Source organism: Balaenoptera borealis, assembly GCF_965194805.1.
Source record: "Balaenoptera borealis genome assembly, chromosome: 9".
NCBI lineage: Eukaryota > Metazoa > Chordata > Mammalia > Artiodactyla > Balaenopteridae > Balaenoptera > Balaenoptera borealis.
The window spans coordinates 51,959,300-51,985,724 of NC_138873.1; the positions used below are offsets into that span (position 1 = coordinate 51,959,300).

Below are 26,425 nucleotides of genomic sequence, written 5' to 3' on the forward strand. Positions count from 1 at the left end.
GCCGGAGAGCAGGGCTGCTGGAGACTAACTGTGAGCTACTAACACACGGGTGGAAGATTAGCTTTTGCAATACTCGGTTTGCATGTACTGAAAGTCATCTGTCTTCTGAGTCAACATTCCCGGCCTGGTAAAGAACCTGATCAGGGCTCTGGTGAACGAGCTGTAGGTAAGGGAGATGCACAATCGGAGGGTGTGCCGTTGACATGGGATCCTTCTCTTTTCACTATAAGCATAACAGATTACCTGTTTCAGTTCTTCTGGATTGCATGCCTACATTTATGGCAATGCACGAGTGTCCTGCACTAAAACCTCTGAGGCAGGCAGGTAAACTTTAGTTCCTCCTACTCAAAATACAGTGTTTGATTTCTTGACCAGATCTCAGAGGGGAAGACATAGTATAGAATTATATAGTTTATCAATTTGGGGTACATAAACTACTCTTTCACTCTGCATTTGAATATGTAGAAAGTTATTTTTTTTCCCAAATGTGCACTCAAATAATTGGTTAGTTTGGTTTTTTTTTTTGGCATGATGATTTCACTTTGCTTTGTTCTGTTTTTTAATTTAAAAAATTGTAGTATGTCTTGGGATAAAAATATTCACCTAAAATTTAATTTTTATAATCAGTATGTTGTGAACATGTAAGAGTGGTTTTTAAAGTTGAATTTTGTTTTTTCTATCTCAGATGGAATATTTTATATGCCTTTGTACTAGTTTCTCCTAATTTACCAGGATAGATGAGAATACTATTTATTGCTAGTTGCTGGCGTTGGTTAGTTTTGGGGAAAAAAACCAGGTGACTATGGAGTGTCAGGAGCAGTTTTCCCAAGTTTAAATACAGAGTCACCTCCTTCCAGGTAGGGCTTTGTGTGACTTGAATCCAGGGGCGTGATTGCTTGCTGAGCAGGACAGGACAGTGGATGAGGGTGAGGTGCGAGCTGCAGGTAATCATTAGATTGATGGTTGAGGTGCTCAAAAGTTCTTTCCGTTACCTGAAACAGTGAAGGAGAGGAGGCCCTGGATTCTGTGATGATACTCAAGAGGGTCCGACAATCAGTAGCTTCCTGAGAAAGTGGCTTTTTGGTTGGTCTCAGAAATTGTGGTATGTGAGAAAGTAATCCAGTCACTTCAGAATCCAGATGTTTGTTGTATACTCTGTTTTTCTTCCTTTTCAACCAGAGGAGTCATTTTTGAAGAGTGAGAAACATAGTTGCTTTTTTTTTTCCCTCAAGACTTTAAAATATATATATAAGATAGGATATTTGGAGTGAAAGCATAAAAATAACTATGAAGGAATTTATAGTGTGGAAAAGTAAACTACCTAGGGGTGCAATATTCATGTGCAGCATTTTTGTGTGTGTTGTTTGGTAGAACTAGCCCGAAGAAATGAAGCGGGTATTTGAACAACAGTGCTCGGTGAAGATTACCTAGAAAAGCAGTAGCGAATCGTCTAAACTCAAATAAAATGTGAACGTAGAGCCTTCAGTTTCAGGGAAGTTGTCTGGTGGCTTGGCTTCACAATCTACCTTTCAAACATATTTGCGACAGATATTTTTAAAAATATGAATGTTTTTTTTTATCTTTGTGTATGTGGAGAGGCTGTGTAATATTTTGGTAAATAATTTATGTCTTCTTGATTTGTGGAATTATAAGAAAAGTGAAAATTCCGCAAACACCCAGTTCTTTTATGTTTAACGTGTTTAAATTTCTTCCCTATGCCACTAAAATGACTTCTATTTTGCTGCCAGGACCACCCCCCACCCCCCCCCCCGAAACCAGGACAACAGCAAGAATAAAAAAAACTGACAAGTAAATGAACAATAATAGAAAGAAAACAATAAGAGATACAAGAGTAAATTGCTTTGGGTCATTTATCTGCTTTTGGTGGTGTGTTTTTGAGGCAAGTGAAACCAGCAGAAGCAGTTTCACTTTCTAGTTCTTGGCTTCTGTGGGCTGGGGTCGCAGGGGCTCCTCCAACAGCAGGTAAGACAAGCAGACCAGCTGCTAGAACACGAGCCAGCCCCAGGTACTGTCTCTGCTGTAAAACTTTTATATTGAAAATTTGAAAGAATAATGACTTTTAAAATGTGAAATAACAGTTGCTTATTATAAAATTCAAGAGATGCCCCAGAGTACAAAGAATTTAAAAAAAATTTTAAACTTTAAATGATGTGAAAAATCACAAGCAGAAACCTCTCATACTGTGGCGGCTTTTATGCATTTTTTAATCTAAATTTTGGATCTTAAATATTTCAACAAGTTTAAGGAAACATTGCGGAAGTGCCCTTAAATCAAAACAAGGAATGCTCAGAGAGAAATAATCTTTACGCACACGTGGGAAGTTATAGTTTAGAGTGTTTTGGAGGTCTGCAGTTCGGCGTGGCTGGCTGACACATCACACACATTCAGTCGCTCCTGAAGACACTTTAGAGCGAACACGGGGTCCTGGCAGCCAGAGGTGGGGCGGAGCTCGGAACTGGCTCCCTGGGGCCCCGGGCAGAGCTCCGAGGGACGAGGTTCCTCCCGAGTCTGTACCCCTGGAAGTCTCAGCGTCACACTGACGCCAGGTGGCCGGGCGTGCTTACCCCGATCAGCACGTCCTGGAGAGAGCAGGAGGTGACACCGTCTGGGAGCTTCACAGCCCAAGCACCTCCAGTTTCATTCCCTGAGGCTTTTCTTCCACAGAGCCTCTGCTTTTATTTGCAGATGGTGTGGGAGAGAAGGGAAAAGAGATGAGGAAAGACTCTTTTCCCATCATATTAACAAAGGGCATAAAATTAGGTGTCACATTTTGCAAATGAAGTTTGTGAAAGCAGTCCCTTTTGGTGTGAGCCCATGTGATTCTTAATTTCGGTGGACAAATCTGACATTTCTAGGAGAGAGCTTTGTTTAAGTGTCTCCTGGACATCTTACTTCTTAATCCTGCAATCTCTCAAAAGGCTGGTTTGAGATTTACATGTTTTTAATGTTTTTGTTGCCTTCAAAGGCAGACAGGTGAGGAGAGGCCAGGGGGATTAAAAACAGCCCCTGGGAGAAAAATCAAATGGTTTTATACTATATAATGTAACAGAAGCCGCCACTGTGTCTAGTAAATTACTCTAAATTTTAATTGAGTCACAAAAGCCACACCATAAGCTTTAAAAATTACCCCTTTATCAATAAGGTGATAATTAACTTTCTTTGGAATTAGCAATTCTCTCAGCCCCGGGCAGTCTGCAGCCTAGTAAGTTCTCTGGAATCTTGCCAATTTTTAACAATTGGTCTTTTGGCAAACCTACTGGATTTTAATTCAAACATCTATTGCGACATTTTCCAATGTACTTCAAAGACCATTAGGATCACTCAAATTGTACAATTTCTGAGGTTGAAAGAGTGACTCAGAGTGTTTGGATTGCATTTGCATCTGTCGCTTTCTCTTTCTTCATTTTCCTTTTCTACCTTTCCCCCCAAAACCTCTGCCTTTGCAAGAGCACCACACGCTAGTCTCTGCTGTAAATCTCTGCTAGAATCTCTGCTGTAAATCGCTGTGGCGAATCCTGCATTTGTTGGGACGTTCAAACCAAGTTCGAGTGTTTGGCTGCGAGCCCACGAGGTTCTAAGTGTTTTTCATTGCTGCACTCATCTCGGTTTCAGTTCTGGCAAGGGTTCGTTCCTTAATACGTCTTCAGACTCTCACCCTGGGGTTGTCAGATGCCGAGGTTCAGACTGAGGCTCAAAGAAGTGGAGCTGCAGGCCATTTTAGACGTGCTCAGGGCTGTTTGAAATCTGGCTTATCCTGACCTATGTGTATAAATGTCCGAGGAGGTAGAGGAGCACCGGGCACTTCAGAGCAGCCTGCCCCGCAACAAAACCCCCGTGCCCCACTCCCCGGTGCTGTTGGTCACTTGTGGGTGGCATTCAGGGGCAGCCTGAGGAGGGACGCTGCTTTTTGGCCACAGCAGCTGGAAGGCAAGTGGCGATGTGTGCAGATCACTCCTTCCAGGAGTCAGACCTCTCTCTCCACCCTCTGGGTTCTTCACATGTTAGCGTTGGTGAGCTGTTGCTTCTCTCGGCCAACAGACCTGGCGAACAGGGTGCTGGAGACAAAACTTCCTACTGGGTTAAACTGGCAGTTCTGACACAGGCCAGAACATCCCTGCCTTCAGGAGCGGGGGACGGAGACGAACAGCCAGCAGGATTTCCGCATTCTGGAATAAATCAGCATTTTTCAATCTGAAGAAGCACTTTGCCACCACTGAGGAGCTAAAACACCTCTTGCTTCTTGAAGTGATTACTTCGTGGACTATCACTGCTTCTTGCAGTGATTATTTTAGGACAGAAAGGAGTTTATTACCCAGTGACAATTCTCACTTTGCAGTAGGCTGAAAAGTCATTCCACTGAGTCTATGTGACACCTGGAGTAACAGGAGTATATTCCGAGATCCACATCGCGGGCCTCCCTGGCATTGCTATTGTTACTGTTTGACCAGTTGTGATTTATAGAGAATCTGGTGGCACCAAACTGTATAAACTCCTCTTTACTCTCCCACAAACTCAGACACGTTCTCCCTAAATTTTTATTTGTGGGGAGGCAGGTGTGCATTCTTTTTCATCAGCTTCATTTATTGATCACATAAATGGAACTTGGTCCCAGTGTTGCTGCTTTTTAGGAAGGATTGCACACTCCTTTGAGCCCTTTGGGGAAGGGGCTGGACTGAGGAATGGTGGTCTTACTGTCTCCAGAGGGCATTCAGTACAGAAGCAGAGGAGTGGAGTTGGCTGTTGTGAGAAAATTAATGTGCCAGGGAAAAATAGTGTCAATGCTGTGCTTTGAAAGGTGGTGACGTTGTCTGGTTAGCCCTGTGATGGTGACTCAACTTTCGTGAGCTGAATATTTGGTGACAAAAGACTTTGCCCTTTTTGTGTCTCTGTGCTGACCATTCTAGAGCAAAAGCCCCAGTTCTTTTAAAACACACACATATGGCTGAAATTCATTCTAAAGAAATATACAGCCTTTCCTGAAGATGGACACTAAACTTGGGAGCAAAGGCTGATCTGGGCAGAGCAAAGAATTACTCTGGTTAGGTCCTAGTCCAGCCCAGGGAAAATGGCACTGAACAAAGATACAACCCAGAGGAGAGAGCCTATTCCATCCCTCTTCCAAGGAGGACTTGGGCGTCACCCTCCCTCCTATATCCCCTGGTGCAGTTCAGAAAGGATTCAGTAATAGCCGACAGTAGCACAAGGCTGTCAGCTCACAGAGCTTTATGGGTCGTTCGTTTTCTTTTGGAAGGAAGGATTTTCTATGTTCCCTTTAGCATTCGTCCACAAGTCATCCTGGGACATCATCATTCTGATGAGAAAACCAGGGTGGAAGGCCAAGGAGTGTGTTTTTCTCTGGTGTCCGGAGCCAGGCCCTGAGCCCTCTCACCAGACTGGTGTTAACACTTACAGCGGCCCTGTGTGAGGGTCTGCCTTGACTGCAGTCTTTGAGCAGGCCTGGGACTGGCCTCAGGATTTGCATCCTGTTTTGACAGGGCCTTGGTAAGAGAAAACAAGAACAATTGAGGCGAAAAACCCAAGGTGAAAACCGACTTCGGGGCATTCGCACTTTTTGTGTTGGAGCCAGGATTTGGAGGTTGGATGCCAGTGACGTGATCAGGTGCTTGACATTTGCTACCTTCAGTGCAGCTAAAACAGGCGAGTGATACTGGAGACTTGGATAGCACAAGCTTGTGCTGCTGCCAGTGACATGATTTTCTAAAATGGTAAACAACAAAATAGAGAACAGTCTTTCCTTGGTTTATGTACTAACTGAATTCCTGGAAAATATTATAGCTGAATAGAAATACATTATGTTTATATGCAAAACGAAGTTAGTTCTAGATTCAGAAAAACGAGGTCTTCACTTACGTGACTATACGGTGAGCAAGTGCTTCATTATGTGCGACAGCTGCGTGCACCCAGCGTCCCTCGTCTCTGCCCTCCAAGTACAGTAATGCTTACCCTGCCCCCTGCATTGGATCAGCGCATTTCCAAAATGCCCCTCTGCAGGGGTGTGATCACCACCGCCGAGCACCTGTGGATCAGAGCATGCCAACTGCCATGCATTTCACTCTCTCCTCCCTCCCCAAACACCTGACTAATTATGGCTTAGAAAAAAGATGGTTCTGTTTTGCCAGCTCCCTACATGATTACTAAGCAGAGCCATCTCAAATATCATGGCAGGAATTTGGGGGTAACTTTGACATTCTGAGAAGATGCTCGCCCGCGAATTTCCTCCAAAAACTGCAGCTTTAAGCTAAGTGAGAAGGCTCTTTGTATCATGTCTCATTCTCCTTCAGAGTATGAATAGGTTTTATCATAGATACAGTATTTTAAAAATACCTTTGTAAAATCATCAGTTTTTTCTGGGTTTGCTTAAAAGCATTAACTCTTACTGACTAAAGTAAGTCTTTTTACTAGGTATCCACACGATAGCCCTGGAACATACCATTATTCCACTTTACAGAGAACACTCCCCCACCCCCGAGATTCAGTGAGTTTAAACTCAAGGTCACCCGGCAAGTGGTATAACTGGTGTCAAAGCTAGGTGTGCCTGACTTCCAACTGATGCCTTTGCTCCAGTGTGACCTGGCTCCTGCCTTAGTTCTTAGACGATCCACTTTTATCCATGATGTGGAAATCCCATGTCTGAGGACTTTCTCCTTCTTCAGTACGTAAGAATGGGGTGAAGGAATAAAGATGGCACAGATTCTTTGACATTCCTCCCATGGAGCTGTGGAGTCTAGTTCCCTCTCTTCGACTCTGGGCTGTCCTAAGTGACTTCCTTGGCTCATAGGATGTGGCGGAAGTCACGTTCCAGGATAGACAGGGGGAACCTCTGGGACTCTCCGAATGCTCGCCCTTGGAGCACTGAGCCGCCACATAAGAAGTGTGACTGCTCCAGGGCTACCAGGCCATAAGAAGTCAAAGCTCTGTGGAGAGGCGCTGGAGGATGAGACGCCAAGGGGAGAGAGGAATAGGCAGGAAACACGGAGCCACTAGACATGTGAGTGAAGATACCATCCTGGAAGTGGATCTTCCTGTCCCAGCCTCCCCAGCTGATGCCACAAGGATCAGAGACAAACTGCCCAGTTGAGCCTTTCCTGAATTCCTGACCCACAAAACGGTGAGACCTACATAATAAGCCAAAGCTTGGTGTAGTTTTAAGTGTAGCAACTGATAACTGAAGCACATAGTAATAGCATTCTCTCTGTTGTATTGAGTATTACTTTTGATGCCTAAGAGGAAAGGATTTTCCACTTGAAAGGAGGGTAAAATTCACTATAAAATATAGTTGATCTCCATTTGCTAGGGACTGAAATGAGAGACAGAAGTTTTGTACCATATACAGTTACCAGAAGTGTGTGTTTTCAGGGGAACTATTATTTTAATAAGTGTGTATTTAATTTTACAGTTAGCTTATATATTTATATTTTTAACAAAAATATTTGATTTAAACTTGTCAATATGACAAAGTTGCATTTTAAAATGCATTTATTTAAATAGGCTATTTAAAGATTTAGTAGGTATTAAGTAAATATGGTACAGGGGGTGTATTATTAGGGTTCTCCAGAGAAACAGAACCAATAGTATAGATGGATAGATAGACAGACAGATTAGAGATAGAGATCTATTATAAGATGTTGGCAGGGAATTCCCTGCTGGTCCAGTGGTTAGGACTTGGCGCTTTCACTGCCGAGGGGCCGGGTTCAATCCCTGGTTGGGGAACTAAGATTCTGCAAGCCGTGCGGAGCGGCCAAAAAAAAAAAAAAAAAAAAAAGGAATTGGCTCCCATGATTATGGAGACTGAGAAGTTCTACGATCTGTGGTCAGCAAAGCAAGCTGGAGACCCAGGAGAGCCAATGGTCTAGTTCTAGTCTGAAAGCTGGAAGACTTGAGAACCAAAAAGAGTTGATGTTTCAGTTCAAGTCTGAGGGCAGGAATAAAATGATGTCCCAGCTCAAAGGCCATCAGGCAGGAGGAGTTCCCTCTTACTCAGCCTTTATGTTCTATTCAGGCCTTCACCTGATTGGATGAGCCCCACCCACATTAGAGAGGGCAAATCTGCTTTACTCAGTCTACAGAGTCAAATGTTAATCTCATCCGAAAACATCCTCACAGATACACTTAGAATAAAGTTTGACCAAATATCTGGTTACCCCACGGTTCAGTCAAGTTGACACGTAAAATTAACCATCATAGGAGGTGTTCAGACATGACAAATATTGCGAAGGTTGTAGCTAAGGATCCGAAGTTTGCTAAGCACTCCACTGTGCCCTAGGCCATCCCTATCTCTGGTCTGAGGGTTTGGAGCTGAAATCCTTGGTGATATTGCTTAGTTCACCCATAGAGACTGTGATCCTCTGAATCCTTCCCATAGTGTCTCCTGGAAGAGTTATTCTTTGGCTTTCAGAGCAGCTTTTAGAGAATGTCCCTGTTGGTGACTCTTACTTCTGGGGAGGTTTGAGCCACCCTTCAGTCTTCTGGCTGCCTTCCTGGGAGTGGCCGTTCCCTGCCTCTCCCAGCTGGCTGCCACGTTTGCTGTCGGTGCCTTGGGCTGCCCACAGTTCTGCAGCAGCCGTTCGGGCTCCCTGCCAGCTCCTGCACAGGACTGTATGTCACAGCAAGCTTGGTTCTCCGGTGAGAGAATGTCTGCCCCAGAAGTCAGGGTCGCTGGACACCCTGTCTCAATATGTAATGTGAAGTCTGGCTCAGTGGTGACAAGGAGCTCAGATGTGATGTATACGATGTGGCGTCATAGGAGCTATGATAGGTCCGTGTCTCATGACCATGAGGGGAGCTGAACATTTTCATTCCCCCTCTGGGCTGGGCTTGTTTGGATGATGCTGTGTAGCACCATCAATTTCACTGACCCACTGTCCCCTCTCTGTGAATTTGTGTCTAAACTGCCCTTGGAAGTGGAATAAAAAGTCTTTAGGGCAGCATTTTTATCTCTTTGACCTCTTTGACTTAGTGTCATAGCAGAACAGAAAATCAGTGGTGGGCACTTCAGTGGGATTGAAGAAGACACATCTTTTTCTCCAGGAGGATTCCTTTTGACTGGGGGCATTCTGGGCAGCCCTCATTTACACAGACTGCTGCAAATCAGCAGAGCCTGTAATTGTCTTCACCCTATCTTCGATGTCTGAGAGAGGGATGGAACTTCCACTCCCTGAAGTGATGAGTTCTGGTCAGACTAGAGAAAGGAGTAGGGGTAGGTTGATTCAGAAGTAACATGAGGAACAACAAGAAGCAAACAATACATTAAAGAAAACAAGGAAGTTCACAAAAACAAGTTGTATTTATTTTGATTATATATCTATAGGATGAAAACAGCAGTGATCTCTTTCTGGTACTAAAGAAGAAAATATTCATAGTGCCTGTGTTAGTCTGATTGGGCTGTCATAATAAAATACCAGAAACTGAGTGGTTTAAACAACAGAAATTTATTTTCTCACAATTCTGGAGTCTAGAAGTCCAAGATCAAGGTGTTAGTGGTTTCACTTCTCCTGAGGCCTCTTTCCTTGGCTTGTAAATGGCTACCTTTTTGCTGTGTCCTCACACAGCCTTTCCTCTGTGCGTGGGTACCCCTGGTGTCTCTCCCTCTTCTTATAAGGACATCAGTCCCATTGGATCAGGCTCCCACACTTATGACCTCATTTAATCTTAATTACCTCTTTAAAGGCCCTCTCCAAATATAATCACATTGGGGGTTAAGCCTTTAACATATGAATTTTGGGGGTGTACAATTCAGTGCACAGCAGTTTTAAGATTTCAGCTGACAGTTTTCATCTATTTCCCTGGAAACTATCAATGCTAAATGTGCCTCATGATGGTCTCTTATGACTTAGCAAACACCTACATTTCTTTGAATTTTAGGTCAGTCACTTATCTGTCGAACCCACTCCAGATGGCCGGGGGACCTACCTCACAAAGGTTCCAACACTCCCCTCAGGGCAGAGGAGGTGATCTGATGTCTCCAGATTCTTTTTAAATGGCAACTGGAGTCTCCCCCTCTCTCCTCCTCCCCCAGTGGTGCAAGTTCACAAAGTTCATGACGTTGATGGAACTCAACAAGGAGGGTTGTACTGATAGCGCCTCAGAGTTTATGCTGTGGACACAGCTCCCACTGTGCATTCTACCTCTCCCAGTAGGACACAAGGCATCTTAGGATGTCTTAGGAGATATCCTAAGATGCTTTGTGCACCAGTTGGGTGGGGGAGTCTTGAGGATACAGATTCTATTCAAGTGAAAATTATTAATCTAAGGTTCAACCCTTTAACTAGATTTTCTTAAACTCTTCAATCTGGGAGTTTCCTCTTATTCTTGAGAGATTAACCTGTTGAAAATGAATAATAATTATTGTGACCTGAATTTTGACACTGATGTTTGGATGCATGTGTGCTGGTTAACAAGCTTCGTTGCAAGGAGACTGATGCGCCCTTGTTGCAGGGTCTATGACAGTAGCAGGGTTAGGATGAAGAGCTTGCATTCTTGAATCCCAGGCCAGAGCCACTGTCAACGTTAACCTGTAAAGTTTTCCTAGAATCCCTGATTTGAGGATGGGCAATATGTGATGGTTGTGCATGAAGAAGTTTGAAAATACTTTGCTATAACATATAACTCAAGCACTCTCCTCACTCATATTTGATGGTGTGAATTGGCTTTGACTGGCCTGTCATGGTTTCGGTTGGTGTCCAGGCATTGAGAGAAAGCACTGGGATAGCCGCCTTACTTGGGGGCCAGGGGTTTTCTGGGGGCTTTTGGGGTGACTTTATTTATCTGCATACCACTTGATGCCCCTGACTGAAGATTTCTGGTGACTCTTGGCCTCGATGTGGCAGGCAGTGTGAAGAGGGCTGTAGTGAGGGGAGTGAGAATGAGTGCCCTTGTGTTTGAGCTCCTCAGCTGATAGTGGTAGCATCAGGATTGTTGTGTGAGCCTCCAGGACAGGGGCCATGCTTGAAGTGGCTAGTGCCTTATCAGCCCAGGAATGGCCTCTCTGTTAGCTGCCTCTTCCCTGGACCACGAGAGCAGCAGGCCTGGCGTGGAGCTGCTCCCTGTGTTTTCTGGAGGGATCGAAGGAGATGTATGGACAGAAAGGGGGATGGGTGGTTACATGAGGGGGTTATGCACCCAAAGACTTGCTTGGCTAGCTTCCCAACTTCCAGGTTGGAATTTCAACTGTTTTTATGGACATCTCCACCTACGTGTTCCACAGGTACCCTAAACTCAACATTTCCAAAACTGGACTCATTATTTGCTCCCTTCCCCACATCTTCTCCTTCTCCTTTATTCTGACTTCATGAAAGCGATCCCTGCTTCCTCAGCTACCCAAGATAACAGTTTCAGAATCCCTAACTCTCCTCATCCCATGCCTTCCAACTAGAAACCAAGTTCTAATGGATGCTACTTCCGAAAGAGTTCCTGCACTTTCAGGTCCTCCCTCCACCCTCTATTGCCCTTGCTCAGGCCCTCACTGTCACCCTTCTCCTGGACCATGGGCTTCAGCCCTGCTCCTCTCGCTACAGTTCCTCCTCCCTTCACCCACTTCGTGCATTGCAGCAAGGTTACCTTTGTAACACATGGATCCACTCTAGTCACTCAGCTGCTTAAACATCTCACATAGACTCCACTGCTTACATCAATAGGTGCCAAATGTTTGGACTGTGTTCTCCATCACAAATAATTCCTTGAGCGCACATTTCCAGTATATGTATAGTCATAGATTATATACATACACTTGTATTAATGCAGTATACATATTATAAAACATATGCAAAAATAGAAATGAAAAAGGCCATATGAGCCTTTTGCCCTTTCCCATACATTCTCAAAGCCTCTGTGTTTTTTCACTTTCTCTTCCCATGTTATCCCTCACTTCTCCATGTGATGAAATTCTGTGTCTTTTAAGACATTGCTCACATATCACTCTCCTGATCCTGATTCTCCACACATATTCTCCACACAGACTTTATATATAGTATTTAGATCCTTAACCTTCTCCTGCTGCACGACTTGAGAATATTTTTCTGGTGGGCAAGGAGGAAGAAGGAAGGTATCGGGATGTACATCCCTGTTGTGGCCAAGAACAAAATTGTAATAGTAACATGTCTTTCCTTCCTTGTCAAACATCCCAAAGAGGTTTTTGTTTTTGCTTTCTTTTTTCCTCATCCAACTTCTCTATTACTCTGGGTAAAATACGTCTCCCACAAATGAGTGCGGAAGCAGGCAGCCAGACAGACAAAGCAGGAGGGAGTAATTGAGGGAGATGTGCAAAAGTAAACTGAATTCCGAATATCAAGCAATTGGGCTGAAGTGATTTGGAACAACGTGATGGGTGATGTTTGCGTTTGTTTTCCCCTCACACTGTAATTAATTCATGGAAGTGCTGTAGGTTGTTAAATTTTAGTAAACAGATAACAGAACTGTTCTTTGAAATAAAAACAATGGCAACAACCTAGTCATTTTACAGTTTTGTGAATGCAAGACAATTACAGTTTGCGAGAACTTCCCCATCCAGTGCAGGAACACCGGCAGGGCGGCTTGTCTTTGGCGGGGAGTTGCTGTGATCACAAATGGCAAAGTTGATGTGTGTTCAGGGAAATGGCCAGAATGGCCAAGCATTTTCCCAATCTAGCCAAGGAGAGTGCTTAACTCACTTTTCAGATAGTCCAACCAGTGTCCAACAGGGAATTGTGCTAATAAATATGACAATAACATTGTTATGGGACAAGAAAGGCTGACACGGCATTTAGTTAGTGTTCAGCATTAGCAGGGAGCTTTGCAACCCCTGGGCAATGAAGCAGGAGCATATTGGTTGACTGTAGGCATTTTAATTAGGGGTCTTGGGAATATTTCTGTGTTGTGGCAGCTGAGTGAGACCTGGCCCCACGAAGTTTACCCAAGGTGGGCTTTCCTCCTTGCCCTCAGCAGCCATTAAAAAGTTTTACCCGAGGCAGGGGTCTGGAGGAAGGGAAGAAAAAGTTTCTAAGAAGAGGAGGACTCCTGGTGGGCTGGGGTCCAACACCAATTAGCTACTCGGCTGTCAGCACCCAGAGCCCTTGTTTTAACCAAGTAGTGGCAAAGATTGACATAAATGGCTCGACCCCATGATGGGTCCCAAAGCATTTTTAAAAGGTTCCTTTGAGTCTTGCTACCTTTTCATAATTTGGCATAAATACAGTGCAAGAATACAGACATCATAAATCAAAAGCTGTTAGCGCACATGGCCCCTGAAATTTATGGATATTAATTAGAAAAAGCTTAGGAACATTTCACCAAATAATTTTCCAATCCCCTAAGACTCATTTAAATTTCCCTCCTCTCCCTCCCCTGTTGCTGATGCACGTTCTCTGGCTGCCAGCGATTTATCGATTAGCACACGGGAGCACCTGAACCCTAAGGCAGGGGAAGCCAGTTCTTTGCCATCAGACAGGCTGGAGGATTCTTACTGGGCGGAGCTCAAGGCTTCGTCCAGCTACCAGCACCACACGGGCAAAGAGCCAGGAACCAAGAGAAAGATATGGCAACTGCCCTCAGGTCAGAGATTTGGCCTTGGAGATGGCTGAATCAGAGATGAAAAGAGGCAGTGGCAGAGCTGGGATTCAAACCCTGGGCTGCTCGGACACCAATGCTGCATCACAGAGCCTTGAGTGCGAGGCAGCAGCTGTCCTCAGAGTTTGCCCTAAGTGAGGAGAAGACATAATTGTGTGTGCATGCACGTGCGAGCACACACACACACACAGAATAGATAACCTCCGACCTAAGGGAGCAGGGGATTGAGGTGCAGACCTGAATGGCCCTCCAAGAGAAAGAACAAGAATGGGAGGGAGACAGGGAGGCTTCCTGGAGGAGGTGGTCCTTGAAGAGCAGGAGACCCACTTCTGGTGCTAGTGGACCTGACTTTATCTATCTGCATGGCCAGAGTAAGTTACTCCATGTGTCTCACCCATCAGAGGGGCTCAATAATTATTTGTCAAATTCACTGATTACAAACAAACGTAACATCACTAATTGGTTTCTACTTCTCCACTAGCAGTGAGACCCAGTAACCACCATCCAGGGCACAGCTGGGTGGTTCTGCTCCTTAATGTTGACCTCTGGTGGGCCCGATGCTCTACAGACATGAACACCTATATCACAGGTAGCTATGGGGAGCAAATGAGGTAAGATGGGTATAACACTTAGCATATTGCCTGGCCACAGGGAGTGTGCAATAAATTGAAGCTGATGTGATACTGTCATTTAGCACATGGATTGTCAACTGAGCCCCTGTTCACTGTCTATTAGGACAAAATCTCTTTTTGATTGTTTGTCCTTCTGAGTTGACAAGGGGCCCTCTAAGTTGAAAGCTGCCTGGGAGAAGTAGAGAAAGTGGTAGGCATAGGACTCTCTGTGGTATCACCTGGCCCCGTGATAAATCTTATTTTGTTCAATGAGGAAAGAAAAGAAAAGGAATGTCTCCTTAGACATTCTTCTGAGGCTGACAGAAATCTATAGATCAAGAACTCATAACCGTGGCCTTCTCCACGTGAATCCCTGGGTTCTCATGCTCTCTGATCCCCTGCCAATCCTGGTTCTCCTCGGAGATAATGTCTGTCCATTTCAATGCCATTGTTCTTATTATAATTAGGAATATTGTATTTCAGAAGCAGGCTGATTTCTCACCAGGTCTGATTGCGAATATTATAGCTGCCACGTGCTCTCAGATCTGAGGGCCTATAAAAGAGCTCACCACGTATGTGAAACTCTACATCACTCATTCCCAGGCACTGAGAGGCCAGCTGTAAGAGGAGGTCCTGCAAAGCGCCATGGGTCCTCGCTGTTGGACAGGGTAGAGAGTCTTGCCAAGAAAATGTCCTTGGAACCATCTGGAAGGATGGCTCTGAGTGTGCCGGACAGAGAAGGGAGTTGGGAAGGGATTCCAGCAGGCTGAACAGTGTGTGCAAGACAGTCTGTGGATCTGGGGGAGCATGTCCTGGGTCTGGAATGGAGAGAGGCAAGATGAGAAAGGCAGGCTGAAGGTGTGAGTCTCACCATGATCCTCTAGAAACATAAAGAATTAGTCTTCCGTATGGAGGGGAAAGTGGACTTCCCCATGTAAATCCAGAGATAGAACTAGGGCCGGGGAGAGAAGTTTCTGGGAGGCAAGGTTGAGCTCAAGATTAGGAAGAATTTGCAATCAGTCATGTCCAGCAGCGGAGCAGGCTTCGTCCTGCTTGCTTGCACACCTCCCATGTGTGCCAGCAAGAGCCAGGGCATGTGAGGGCAGCAAGTACGGGGGTGTGGCTCGTCTGGCAAACATAGAAGGCATTCGTGAATGGGATGAGGGGGAGAGATGAACTTGAACCCCACCCCACTCAGATGACCGGTGCTGGTCTCGCACCTCAGGCTGGGATGAGAGCAGGGCCTCTTCCCAGGTAAGGGCTGCGTGTCCAGCTCGGGTCTGGGCTGCCTCGACAACCCCAGTTTTGTCACACTTTTTCCTTTCAAGGGCTGAGAAAAAAATGGGACAACTGGATAATATCCTCTGCTAGCAGGAGAAATTTGGAGGGCTAGCCAATTCTTAAAATTAAAGGTTGTATGTGTCTGTGTGTGTGCACACACATATACATAGGTATAAAATACTGTGTTTGGATTCCAATATTAGGTCTACTTGGATGCTTAAACAACATATTGCAATTTGAATCTGGCCCCCATTTTCTCTGTCTCCTCTGGACTCCCCTCTGGGTGTCCTGCATCTGTAATGCTGAAATCAAACTTGAGAAACAAAGCCCTGGACCCCATCTTGCCTTCCCAGGGGGCCTGGCCTCAAGCAATGGTGGGCACTCTGCCAGGACTTAACTTTGTAGCAGGCTGTTGAGGGTTATTTACTTATTTTAAATTATTTTTTCAAGATATACAAGTTGTACACACGCATGTTCATGTTTAAAATGAAAATTAGTAAATTGGTACAGAATTCACATAGCTGTGCTCTCCACAGCAGCCAGAGTGAGTCACATTATTTCTCTGGCTTGGAAACGTCTGGTGGTTCTGCATCTTAGAGAAAGAGCCAGCACTCATAAGTGGCCTACGGGGTACTACAGTCTCTGGCCCCTTATTCTCTCTCTCACCTCATCTCCCATCCCTCCCATCAGACAGTCTACGCCCAATATCCTGGCCTCCATATTGTCCTGGAACACCCAAGTACATACCCACCACAGGACTTGGAACTTGCTGTTTTCTCTGCTTGGAACACTCTTCATTCACATATCCCCATGGCTCATTCTCCAAGTTCCCTGAGGTCTCTGCTCAAGTATCCCTTGATGAGAGAGGGCTTCCCAGGCCATCAATATGAAAAAGCACCCTCATTGCCATCAGGCTTTATCCCCCTTAACCTAATTTATTCTTATAGCATTTATCATCACTTAGCTTATAACATATTTGTTTATTTGTTTGTTTATTGCCTGTCTCTCCCCATTAGAATATAAGTTCTATGAGAGCAGTGACTTTTTGTTGTTGTTCATACTATATCCTTAGTGCCCAGAACACTGGCATATAGTAGGTGCTCAATAAACAGTTGCTGAATAAATGAATGAATTAACAAAGATCATAGTAAAAAGTAAAAATGTCTCTCTTTACCCACTTATGTGCTCACTCTCATTCCACACTTCTCAGTCTTTAGCCTTGTAATAGCATATACTTCTGGAAACTGTCTTTGCATGTGCAAGAATACCTAGAGGCTTCTACTTCCAGTTAGGATGTAAAAAAATGTGAAATATTTTTGGACATGGGAAGCAACAAGAAAAACTTAGAAAAATAAAACCCATACTTTTCAATGGGACTAGCAAAAAGTGATAGATGCAAAGAAACCTTGATGAACTATATTCCAGAGAGAAATGAGCCCTTCCTAGGTGTAGCAGAGAACTCTAGCTTCCATACCTAGGGAGTGAGCAGGTATAGGTAGATGTAGGAATGGGGAGTTTCCTCAAGGAGATGCCCTCTGAGCCATCTGGAAGGATGACTTTGAGTGCACCATGCCAGGAAGGGAGGTGGGGAAACATCAAAAACCAAAATACAGGGCTTCCCTGGTGGTGCAGTGGTTGAGAATCTGCCTGCCAGTGCAGGGGACATGGGTTCAAGCCCTGGTCTGGGAAGATCCCACATGCCGTGGAGCAACTAGGCCCGTGAGCCACAACTACTGAGCCTGCGCGTCTGGAGCCTGTGCCCCGCAACGAGAGGCCACGACAGTGAGAGGCCCACGCACCGTGATGAAGAGCGGCCCCCGCTCACCGCAACTAGAGAAAGCCCTCGCACAGAAATGAAGACCCAACACAGCCAAAAATAAAAAAAAACCCAAAATATACTTAATGATAAATTTAACAAAATGTGTGAATGATATCTACACCAAAAACTACAAAAACATTTCTGAGAAAAACCAAAGAAGTCATAAATAAATGGAGAGGTATACTATGTGTAAGGATTGTAAGACTCCATATTGGTAAAATTTCAATTCTTCCCAAATTGATTCATAGTTTCAATGCAATCCCATTCAAAATGCCAGTAGGTTTTTTTTTTTTTTGTACTTATGTGGAAATTCAAATGTAAGTTATGAAATAATCTTGAAAAAGGAAAATGAATTTGGAGCACTTACATTACCTGATTTTAAGACTTACTATAAAGTTATAGTCAGCAAAAGAGTTTGGCATTGGCATAAGGATAGACAAATATGTCAGTGACAAAGAATAAATAGCCCAAGAAATACACTAAAATTCATACGGTTAATTGATTTTTGACAAAGGCACCAAAGCAATTCAATGGAGAGAGAAAAGCCTTTTCAACAAATTGTGTTGGGGATGACTTGCTAGTTATGTGTGGGAATGAATGAATCCTGAACATTATCCCACACCAAACGCAATAGTTAATTTGAGATGAATCATAGACCTTAAACTGTAATAAGTAAAATCACAAAGCTTCTAAATTAGAAGAAAACAGGAGAATATCTTCATGATCTTGGGGTGGGAAAACATTCCTTGGAGAGGGCACAAAAACCACTAATCAATAAGATGTTGCTATACTGGACTTCACTGAAAAAAAAAACCAACCCAAACTTCTGTTCATTAAAAGACACTATTCAGAGGGTAAATAGGCAAGCCGCAGACAGGGAGAGAAGTTTTGTAGTACAGATATTTGACAAAGGGCTTGTATCCAAAATATATAAAGCACTCCTACAGCTCAATAATTTAAAAGGCAAACAACCCAATAAATATTTGGGCAAAAGACTTGAACAGGTACGTTAAATAGAGGATACGTGAATGGCCAATACACACATTAAAAATGTGCTCAACGTCTCTACTCATCTAGGAAATACAAATTAAATTCTACACACTAGGATGGCTAAAATGAAAAACCGACAACACTGATATCGGTGAGGATATGGGTCAGCTGGGCTCTTTCACGCTGCTGGTGGAGTGAAGACGGTGCAACCATTGGAAACTTGTTGCGCAGTTCCTTATAAAGTTCAACATAAACCTACCCTATGACCCAGAGATTCCACTCCTAGGTATTTACCTTAGAAAATGAAAACATATGTCCACAAAGGACTTGTACATGAATGTTTCCAGCAGATCTGTTCAAATACCTTAAAAACAGAAACAATCTAAATGTCTATCAACAGGTAAATGGATTAACAGGTTGTGGTATATTCATATAACAGGATGCTATTCAGCAATAAAAAGAAATGAATTACTGATATGTGCAAAAATTTGTTTATGAACTAAAGAAGCCAGATGCAAAAGAATACGTATTGTATAATTCCATTTAAATGAAACTCAAGAACAGAGAAAACTAATCTATGGTGATAGAAATCAGAATAGTGGTTGGCTTTGGAAGAGTGAGGTTGACTGGAAAGAGGCATAAAGGAACGTTCTGAGGTGAAGAAAATGCTCTAAATTTTGACTGGGATATGAATTACATTGGTGTATGCATTTGTCAAAACTCATTAAACTGTACCTTTAAGACCTGTGCATTTCACTGTATGTAATTGTGTATCAATTAAAACAAATATTTTTATCTGGAAAATGTTAATTTAAGTGGAAAACTTTACTTGCACAAATTAGCTTGAAGGTAAAAAAATTATGGTTAAATTACAAGAAGGGCTATCAGATTTTCTTCATCTTCCCAGGGGATGTAGGAAGAAAAATGTCTTAAATTATAGCAAAAGACTTCTATAGAAATTCATATTCTAGTTAACATACCACCACAGATGGTAAGATAAAGACAGTATTTCCCCCAAATGAAAGGTCGATGCATACTACTTGTACTGGCCTGGATAGTGTCCCCCCAAATTTCACATCCATCCAGAACCTCGGAATGTGATATCATTTGGAAATAGGATCTTTGTAGATGAAATTGGTTAAGATGATGTCTAACTGGATTAGGATGGGCTGTAAATCCAATGACTAGTGTCATTACAACAAGGCCATGTGGAGGTACAGAGACACAAAGAGAGGGATGAAGGCCATGTGACCATGGAGAAAAAGACTGAAGTGATGTAGTTGCTGGCCAAGGAATGCTAAATATTGCTGGTGACCACCAGAAGCCAGGAGAGAGGCACGGAACAGACTCTCAGATTCTCCCTCAGGACCCTAAGAAGGGACTAAACCATGCTTGGCACCTTGATTTCAGACTTCTGGCCTCCTGAACTGTGAGAGAGTAGATTTCTGTTGTTCTAAGCCACCAAGATTGTGGTAATTAATTATGACAGCACTAGGAAACTAATTCACTACTCAACTAGGTTATCAAAGAATAAAGTATTGGAACATTTGTTTGGGACACTCAAGTAGATTTTAATCAATAAAGTAAACAAAATGTGTTCTGAAAAGTGTATATATGCCTTTTCTTGTATAAAACATAAGATAAGTGTACATGCTAACATACTCTTTGGCTACTTCTTATTGTTGTTTTCTAACGGAACAATAAATCCTGGAGACATTTCCCTGTTAGCACACAGAGAGATGCCTGAATGTGCCCCCCTGGGCTGTTCTGGGGCCAGAGAATTAGTCTTTCTAAAGACTGCACCGTGTTCCAGGATATGGATTTCCCATGATTTATTTTGCCAGCCCAGCTCAGTTAGATGACAGTTTATTAAATGCCTCATCCTGAGCGCTTCTATTTAAATCTGTTCAATTCAATCCAACGTAGTGCAAACCAACTCAGTAAGCATCTATGGAGAGCACCTTCCTTGTGCCAGCAACTCTGCTGTGATCACATCTTTGGTTTCATCTTAATTGACTACCTCTGCCCCTCAGGTCTCATAGCAAACAAAGATTCTTCTTGAAAATCTATTATGAAATATAATACGAGACTGATAATAAGACCAGAGTAAAAGAGTCTGATGTTTGGAATGGATACAATATTTTTCTTTTCCTATACTGACCTTCTTGTTTTAATAGGCTCTAATGTCCTTACTTAACTGGGCTTCTTAGAATTTGGGATTAGCCCCAGATAGAGAGGTGCAACTCATCCTATAAAGAAGTGACAGAGGAGATGAAAGCAGAAAGAATGTGAGTCCACCTGAGTCACAGTGAGAAAGACTCTCGCCCAGAAGCAGTGAGGAGGAAGCCAATGTCCTGTCCTGTTCAGCTTGGGTTAAGTATTTGTTTGTTCGGTATGATTCCCAGTTATTGGTTCTGTGTTTCACGTGCATGCAGGGGCTTCCTGCCCCGTAGAATAAATACCCACTGGCAGCAATACGTAGTATCTCACTCAGTTCTTCTTGCTGCTGATGTAAGGAAGCGCATTAACTACTGCTTTCCCACTTTTGAGTTAGACTGGGTCTTAGATTATGAGAATTCTGAGTAATCAATGTTTCCGTTAATAAATTAATTTACAGTGTGGGAGTGGAGATGGGGATCATTGGGGGCCATTTTGGAGGCTGCTTATTATATTCTGGTTCTGACTCGTTGTGCCACATGGAATAATCAATCTCTTCTCCAAGCTAAGGGTCCTCAGTTATTTCAACTGTTCCACAGAGGAAAGTTTCCATATGCCATTTTCCCCTCCTTTTGGATATAATATTTCCTTTAATTTTTGCCCTCAGAAACAAGTGTAAAACTCTAAGTGTTCTGCAGACAATGAGGTTGTTTCCTTTGATCTGGAAACTCTACATAATCTATAATCTTGTGAGCTTTTTAATAAAATAGCCCACACCCTGGTCTAAAAAAGACTTGTCGTTAACTAAAATTCCTAGATCTTTTTCACACAGGAAGCCTTCCTGTCAAGTCTCTCCTGTACATCTGTGAATGAGGATTCTAAGTATTTTGTCTTTTAAAATTTCTATTTGATTGATTTGGTTTACTGGGTTAAAAATTTTTTTAATCTTAATTCTGTAACCTGTAGCATTAGCTGTCCCTCCCAGACTTGTGTTATCCACTTTTATTTGATAGGCCTGCTTTCCAAATCTTCATCCATGTCATCAGGGAGAATATAACTTACACTAGAGACCTGTGGCATGCCACTAGAGACAACCTGCAGATTGGTGTTGTCATTAGTTATGCAACTTAGAACCTAGGTGGTGTCTCATTAGTTACAATTCTACCCAAAAGTATTATCCTTCTACTCACATGTACTATCTTGATCCATGAAATAATCTTGGGAAATTTTGCCAAATACTTTGTGGTAATCAAGACAGCCCGTGGTTATAACATTCCTGATTTCCAACCTAATCCCTGCTTCCCCACCCACCCCCCTCGCCCCATCAATAAATCTAGTTAGGTTAACCCTTAAACTTTAAGGGAATTTGCTCTTAGCGAGCCAATGTTCCAATATTAGTGATGGCCACATTTTTTTATAAGAGTTTACCAATTTGTTTAAATATCAGTTCTGTAATGGCTTATTCACATCCAGAATTCAACCTGTTTTGAAAATCGGGATAAAATATGCCCCTCTGCTCTTCTAGTACTTCTCCACTTTCCATGATTTCTCAGAAATTTCCAGCAGCAGCTCTGAGACCCTATGTGTAAACTCCTGCTGCCCTGGAGGAAGGGTTTGTCTGAGTCTGGAGAGACTGAGCTCACTGAAGTGATGAACAGTTACCAATTTTTCTGTCCCGACCCAGGGCAGCTGACCTCTTTCTCACCCTGTGTTCTGCTGCCTCCAGTTTGAGATCCATCCCCTTCCCGTACTAAACAGGAACAAATAGTCCCCGAGCCTTTTGGCAGCTCACTGTCACTTGCGAACTCTCCAGTCTATTTTAAGCAGTAGGCTAATTCCATCCTTGTTCTTCTTGCTTTGAAAAATAAAAGTTAACCCAATGGCACATCCCTGTGTTCTTTAGTGCTTTTTGTCACTCTCAGCTCCTTCTGTGCTTTGACCTCTGCTGAGACTTTTCTGCCTGCCTCTTGCAGTAAGTTTGCAAGGTTTGTCCCAGGCCAGGCAAGCCTGCCGCTGCAGATACTTTTCTGTTTGCATGCTTGTCCTGATGCCCCTTTGTATCTCCAGGGCCTGGCACACGTGCCTTGCACCTAGTAAGTGGTAAGTGTTCAATAAATATTCATATAGGTATGGATTTTCAAAAGGTAAATGTTGAAAGCTAATTAAGAATTGATTTAACTGCCGTTGCACAGCCTCAGGAGACCTCTGAGAAGGGGAGAAGATGTAGAAAATTATCCAGGAAGCCCCTGTTTGCTGACTGCTAACCCACTGGAGAGAGACCAGGATGAGAGAGTCATTATTTTTTCCTTTTTTGACCTTTTCTTTCACAACCAAGCAGTAGAAGGCCACAGTTGTGTTGTTCTATGCTCCCCTCCCTCCCTTTCTTTTTATGAGTCAATCAAATCATATTTGCTGAGGACTCACTGCATGCAGGGCCCCAGCAGGTCACATAAGCTTTACCCAGCCCAGGTACAACAGTAATAACATCCTTGACTTCTCTCAGGTTGTGTGCAAGGCTTCCAGACTTTTCGGTCAGACATTTTAAAATACAACACCTCCCACTCCACCTCCAGCCAGAAACAAAAGCCCTGGGAGATGACACTCCTTGGGTCTCAGTGACTAACATCTTGTTAACCAGCTGCTGGTGGTGAGAAGCTGTGTCTGGCCCAAGGCGCAGAGCCTCTCTGAGCCCTCATCTGTGTAGATTTGATAGACTCTTCATCTGTGTCATGGGGGTACATAATAATACTTGTTTTAAAGACTTGTAGTGAGAATTTAACAAAATAATGCATGCACAGTTACATGCTTATGTCGTCCATTTACTTATTCATCCACTGTTTGTTACCCTGTTGGTCCTGTGAGCTGGGCCCTATGTGTAACCATGTCTACCAGGGACAGCGCCTGCAGCGTCAGGGGCACAGGTGTGAGGGAGGCACTGATAAGGGCTGGAGGGACTGGGGATCCCGTGCTCCATGGGTGGGGTGTCCCAAGGGAAGAAGGAGTTGCTCAGGGAAGACCCGAACATGAACTTGGCTGTTGTGCCATGGGCTGGCACGCCTGGTCTGCAGAGGCTTTGCATTTGTGGTTACCAGCCACCCCTCCTTATCTGGACTGAGTGTGTGCTGTGACTGCTTTTCCTTGTTGAGTGACCTGCGAGTGTCACCAGGCTAAGAGCCATCTTGGGAGACGGAGACTGAGAATTTGGCTGTGCTCTGCACACCACAACATGCCATTGGGGCCCCCCTGGAAGGAGGTGTGTGTGTGTGTGTGTTTGTGTGTGTGTGTGGTCAGGATGGGCTGGGACTTGAGGAGATGTTGTGACCTGTAGGTGCTCTGCTTTCCTTCTGTCCTCCTGAGAGTCTCTGGGGAAGGGATCACTCTGGGTTCATCTTCATGTCCCCAGTGGGCTCTGCACAGGGCCTGGTACACAGTATTGTGCCCAGAAAGTATTTGTTGAATCACTGAAGGAATGACCAAGGGGATAAGAGTCCATTTCTGACCAGCGCTTCCCTTTTGAGGGCCAAGAAGTTGCTTTTTCTTCCCTAGTCTTGTAGTACCGTGAACTCTGGGGCCCCAGGCTGTTTAAGGGTGGCCACTGGGGGACAGTGGTCCAAGAAGTAGTGACCAGCCCACCGTGTCCCTGGTGGGATGATGCTGCAACTGCACTTAACAGGACAACTGGGAAGCCTTTGTGACCCTTGGTGATCAGAAGCAAATTAGGACTACACTTTGTTTTCCTTTCTTATGTTAGGAAAACAAATATGGAAACAAAGAAACAAAAAATACCACAGGGAAAAGTTTCCCAGTACTCTTTGTTCCAGCCCTTCCTTCCCTTCACCCTTTCTATTCCCAGACCTGGTGATAGTTTCCATTCCTATTTAAAGACCCTGGGATTCTTCTTTGTGAAATAAGGGGAAGAGTGAACCAGTGCGCAGTGACTGCACGTACAGATGACGGATGGTGACAGTGCGAGGCATCAAGGACCCCTCCAGCCTCACAGCTTTCTGGAGAGCTCTGAGACCCCCAGATGCCAGGGTGTCCACAGCCGCTTCACCCCCATGAGGAGGGTGTAATCCAGCCGGGAGACAGGACTAGCATGACGCTCTGCAGGCGGAGATGAGGAGCGTGGCATTCTCTGGATGCATTTGGGTGTATTTCTTTAATAATAATAAGATCAGGATGGGCTCTTGTGGTCATTTTCTTATCGGATTCTCAAGGCAGCCTGGTGATGTGACCCTGGCAAGTACTGGTATCTCTGTTTGACAGGTCAGGACACTGACGCCCAAGCGTCACACTGCTTTTCTAGTTACTTGTCACTTCAATTCAAAACCGCCTCTCCTGATCCTTGCTTGCTGGACCCTGACCACCAGCTCCTCCTACTGGCCCCTCGATCAAAGAAACACGGTCCTTGTATGTTGGGGAAGCAAAGCTTCCCACCACCAAACACAGAGGACCAAAATCAGTTTCAAGATAAACATGCACGTGCTGTTGCCTTTCACCTCTAACGTATATCTCTCCTTGACTTGCAAAGAGGTGAGGGCATTGGTTCCTGGGTTATTTTCATATTTGTTGACTGCTGTATCCTGCCTATGTGGAGCCAATGTGTATATCTTTCTTAGACAGTCCAAGGTGTGTATCTTTCTTAGACAGTGAGTTCTTCCAGGGCAAACATTGAGTTGCTAAGTCTCATTGCAGACCACTAACAGTGTCTTGGATACTTCAGTGTTTTGCAAAGAGTATCATAATGCAGATAGCATAGTTTCACATTTCTGTGCCTGAAAATTTTTGTGAAAATGTTTGTGTTGAAAAGGATGCTGTCTAAAACATCCCTGTGTGAAATCCTTGAGGAATTCACAACCCCCAGGACTGCTGAATGGATTCCCATTCCGTGAAGCATTGATTTAGAGAGTTGTGATTTGTCTTATTGTTAAAGCTTTAAGAATTTTTCTTAGCAAAGTATTTTAAAGGAATCTAGGTCTACAGTTCGGTTATATGACAAAACATCGTCTTGAAAAGAAAGTTTGCTTTGTTGATAAAGACTGAACTAGAAACAACCAAAACACCAAACCACCAGTGCTTTCTCAAAACTAAATGTAAAGTATAAATAGAGAACAAAACAGGAAATTGTGGTTTTCAAAAAAAGAAATTGTTGTAGTTGCCCTAAAAAAGTGCCTTTCCCTACACTGTGGACTGAGTTCAGAGACCAAGTGACAGAAGGTCACTGGCTCCACCTCCCAGCAGAGACAGCGTCTTCCAGCACACGCTGCCTTACTGCTGCCTGCAACTGCTCTTAAATAATCTTTCAAAAATCTTTGGATCAGTCTGTATGTCACAGGCACTGGCCAAATAACTGTGCTCCTGACTGTTCAGTCACCACATGCTCAGTGAGTTGATTGGGTTGCCTGATACCACCTAAGCTTTCCCTTAGTGTCAGTGTCACCTCTTTACATCCTATAGAGATGTGGAGATGTGTCTTGAAGGGTTGGGCTTCCCTCCTGTCCCCCTGACCAGCTCCATTGCCAGCTCCTGGCATGCCACCCAGGGCTGACCCTGGGAGGCAGCTGTAGGGATTTGTGCAGAGGACCCTGGGGTGGAATCTGAGTTCTGCCCCCTAATGGGTGATCTCATGCGACCTCTCTGGGCCATAGCTCTGCATCTGTAAATCCAAGGACAGTAATACTTATCTTAGAGAATCATGAAAATGAATAGAGATGAAGTAGGTGAAGGCCCATCTTGGGAGCATGTGGGGCACTGTGTCTTGCTGGGGTGGCCTTGTTGTAGGAGAGTGGCTCTTGTGGGGTAGAGTTCTGAGCTTGCTGGTGGCCAAGTGCCCTGGGCTGGATCCTGCTGCCTCAGTGCTGGGGAGGGGAGGGAGTCCTGGAAGAGGGGCTGGGTTGTGATCCTTCACTCATCGTTTATTCAATAAATATTTGTTAAGTCCCTAAGTTGTACTAGATGCTAAATGAGATGGGATATGTTGATCAAG

The 26,425-nt window shown here is 44.0% G+C and overlaps 1 protein-coding gene and 1 long non-coding RNA gene across 2 annotated transcripts in view; one reads left to right on the forward strand and one right to left on the reverse strand.

The window, feature by feature from the left end:
* LOC309634646 overlaps nucleotides 1–26,425 on the reverse strand; it is a 105,034-nt gene that overhangs the window by 63,649 nt on the left and 14,960 nt on the right. The window lies entirely within an intron of this gene.
* SCML4 (Scm polycomb group protein like 4) overlaps nucleotides 1–26,425 on the forward strand; it is a 124,722-nt gene that overhangs the window by 24,446 nt on the left and 73,851 nt on the right. Inside the window, 2 exon segments of the mRNA XM_082404807.1 lie at nucleotides 2–59; nucleotides 61–166. Coding sequence (XP_082260933.1) covers nucleotides 2–59; nucleotides 61–166 — 164 coding nt within the window.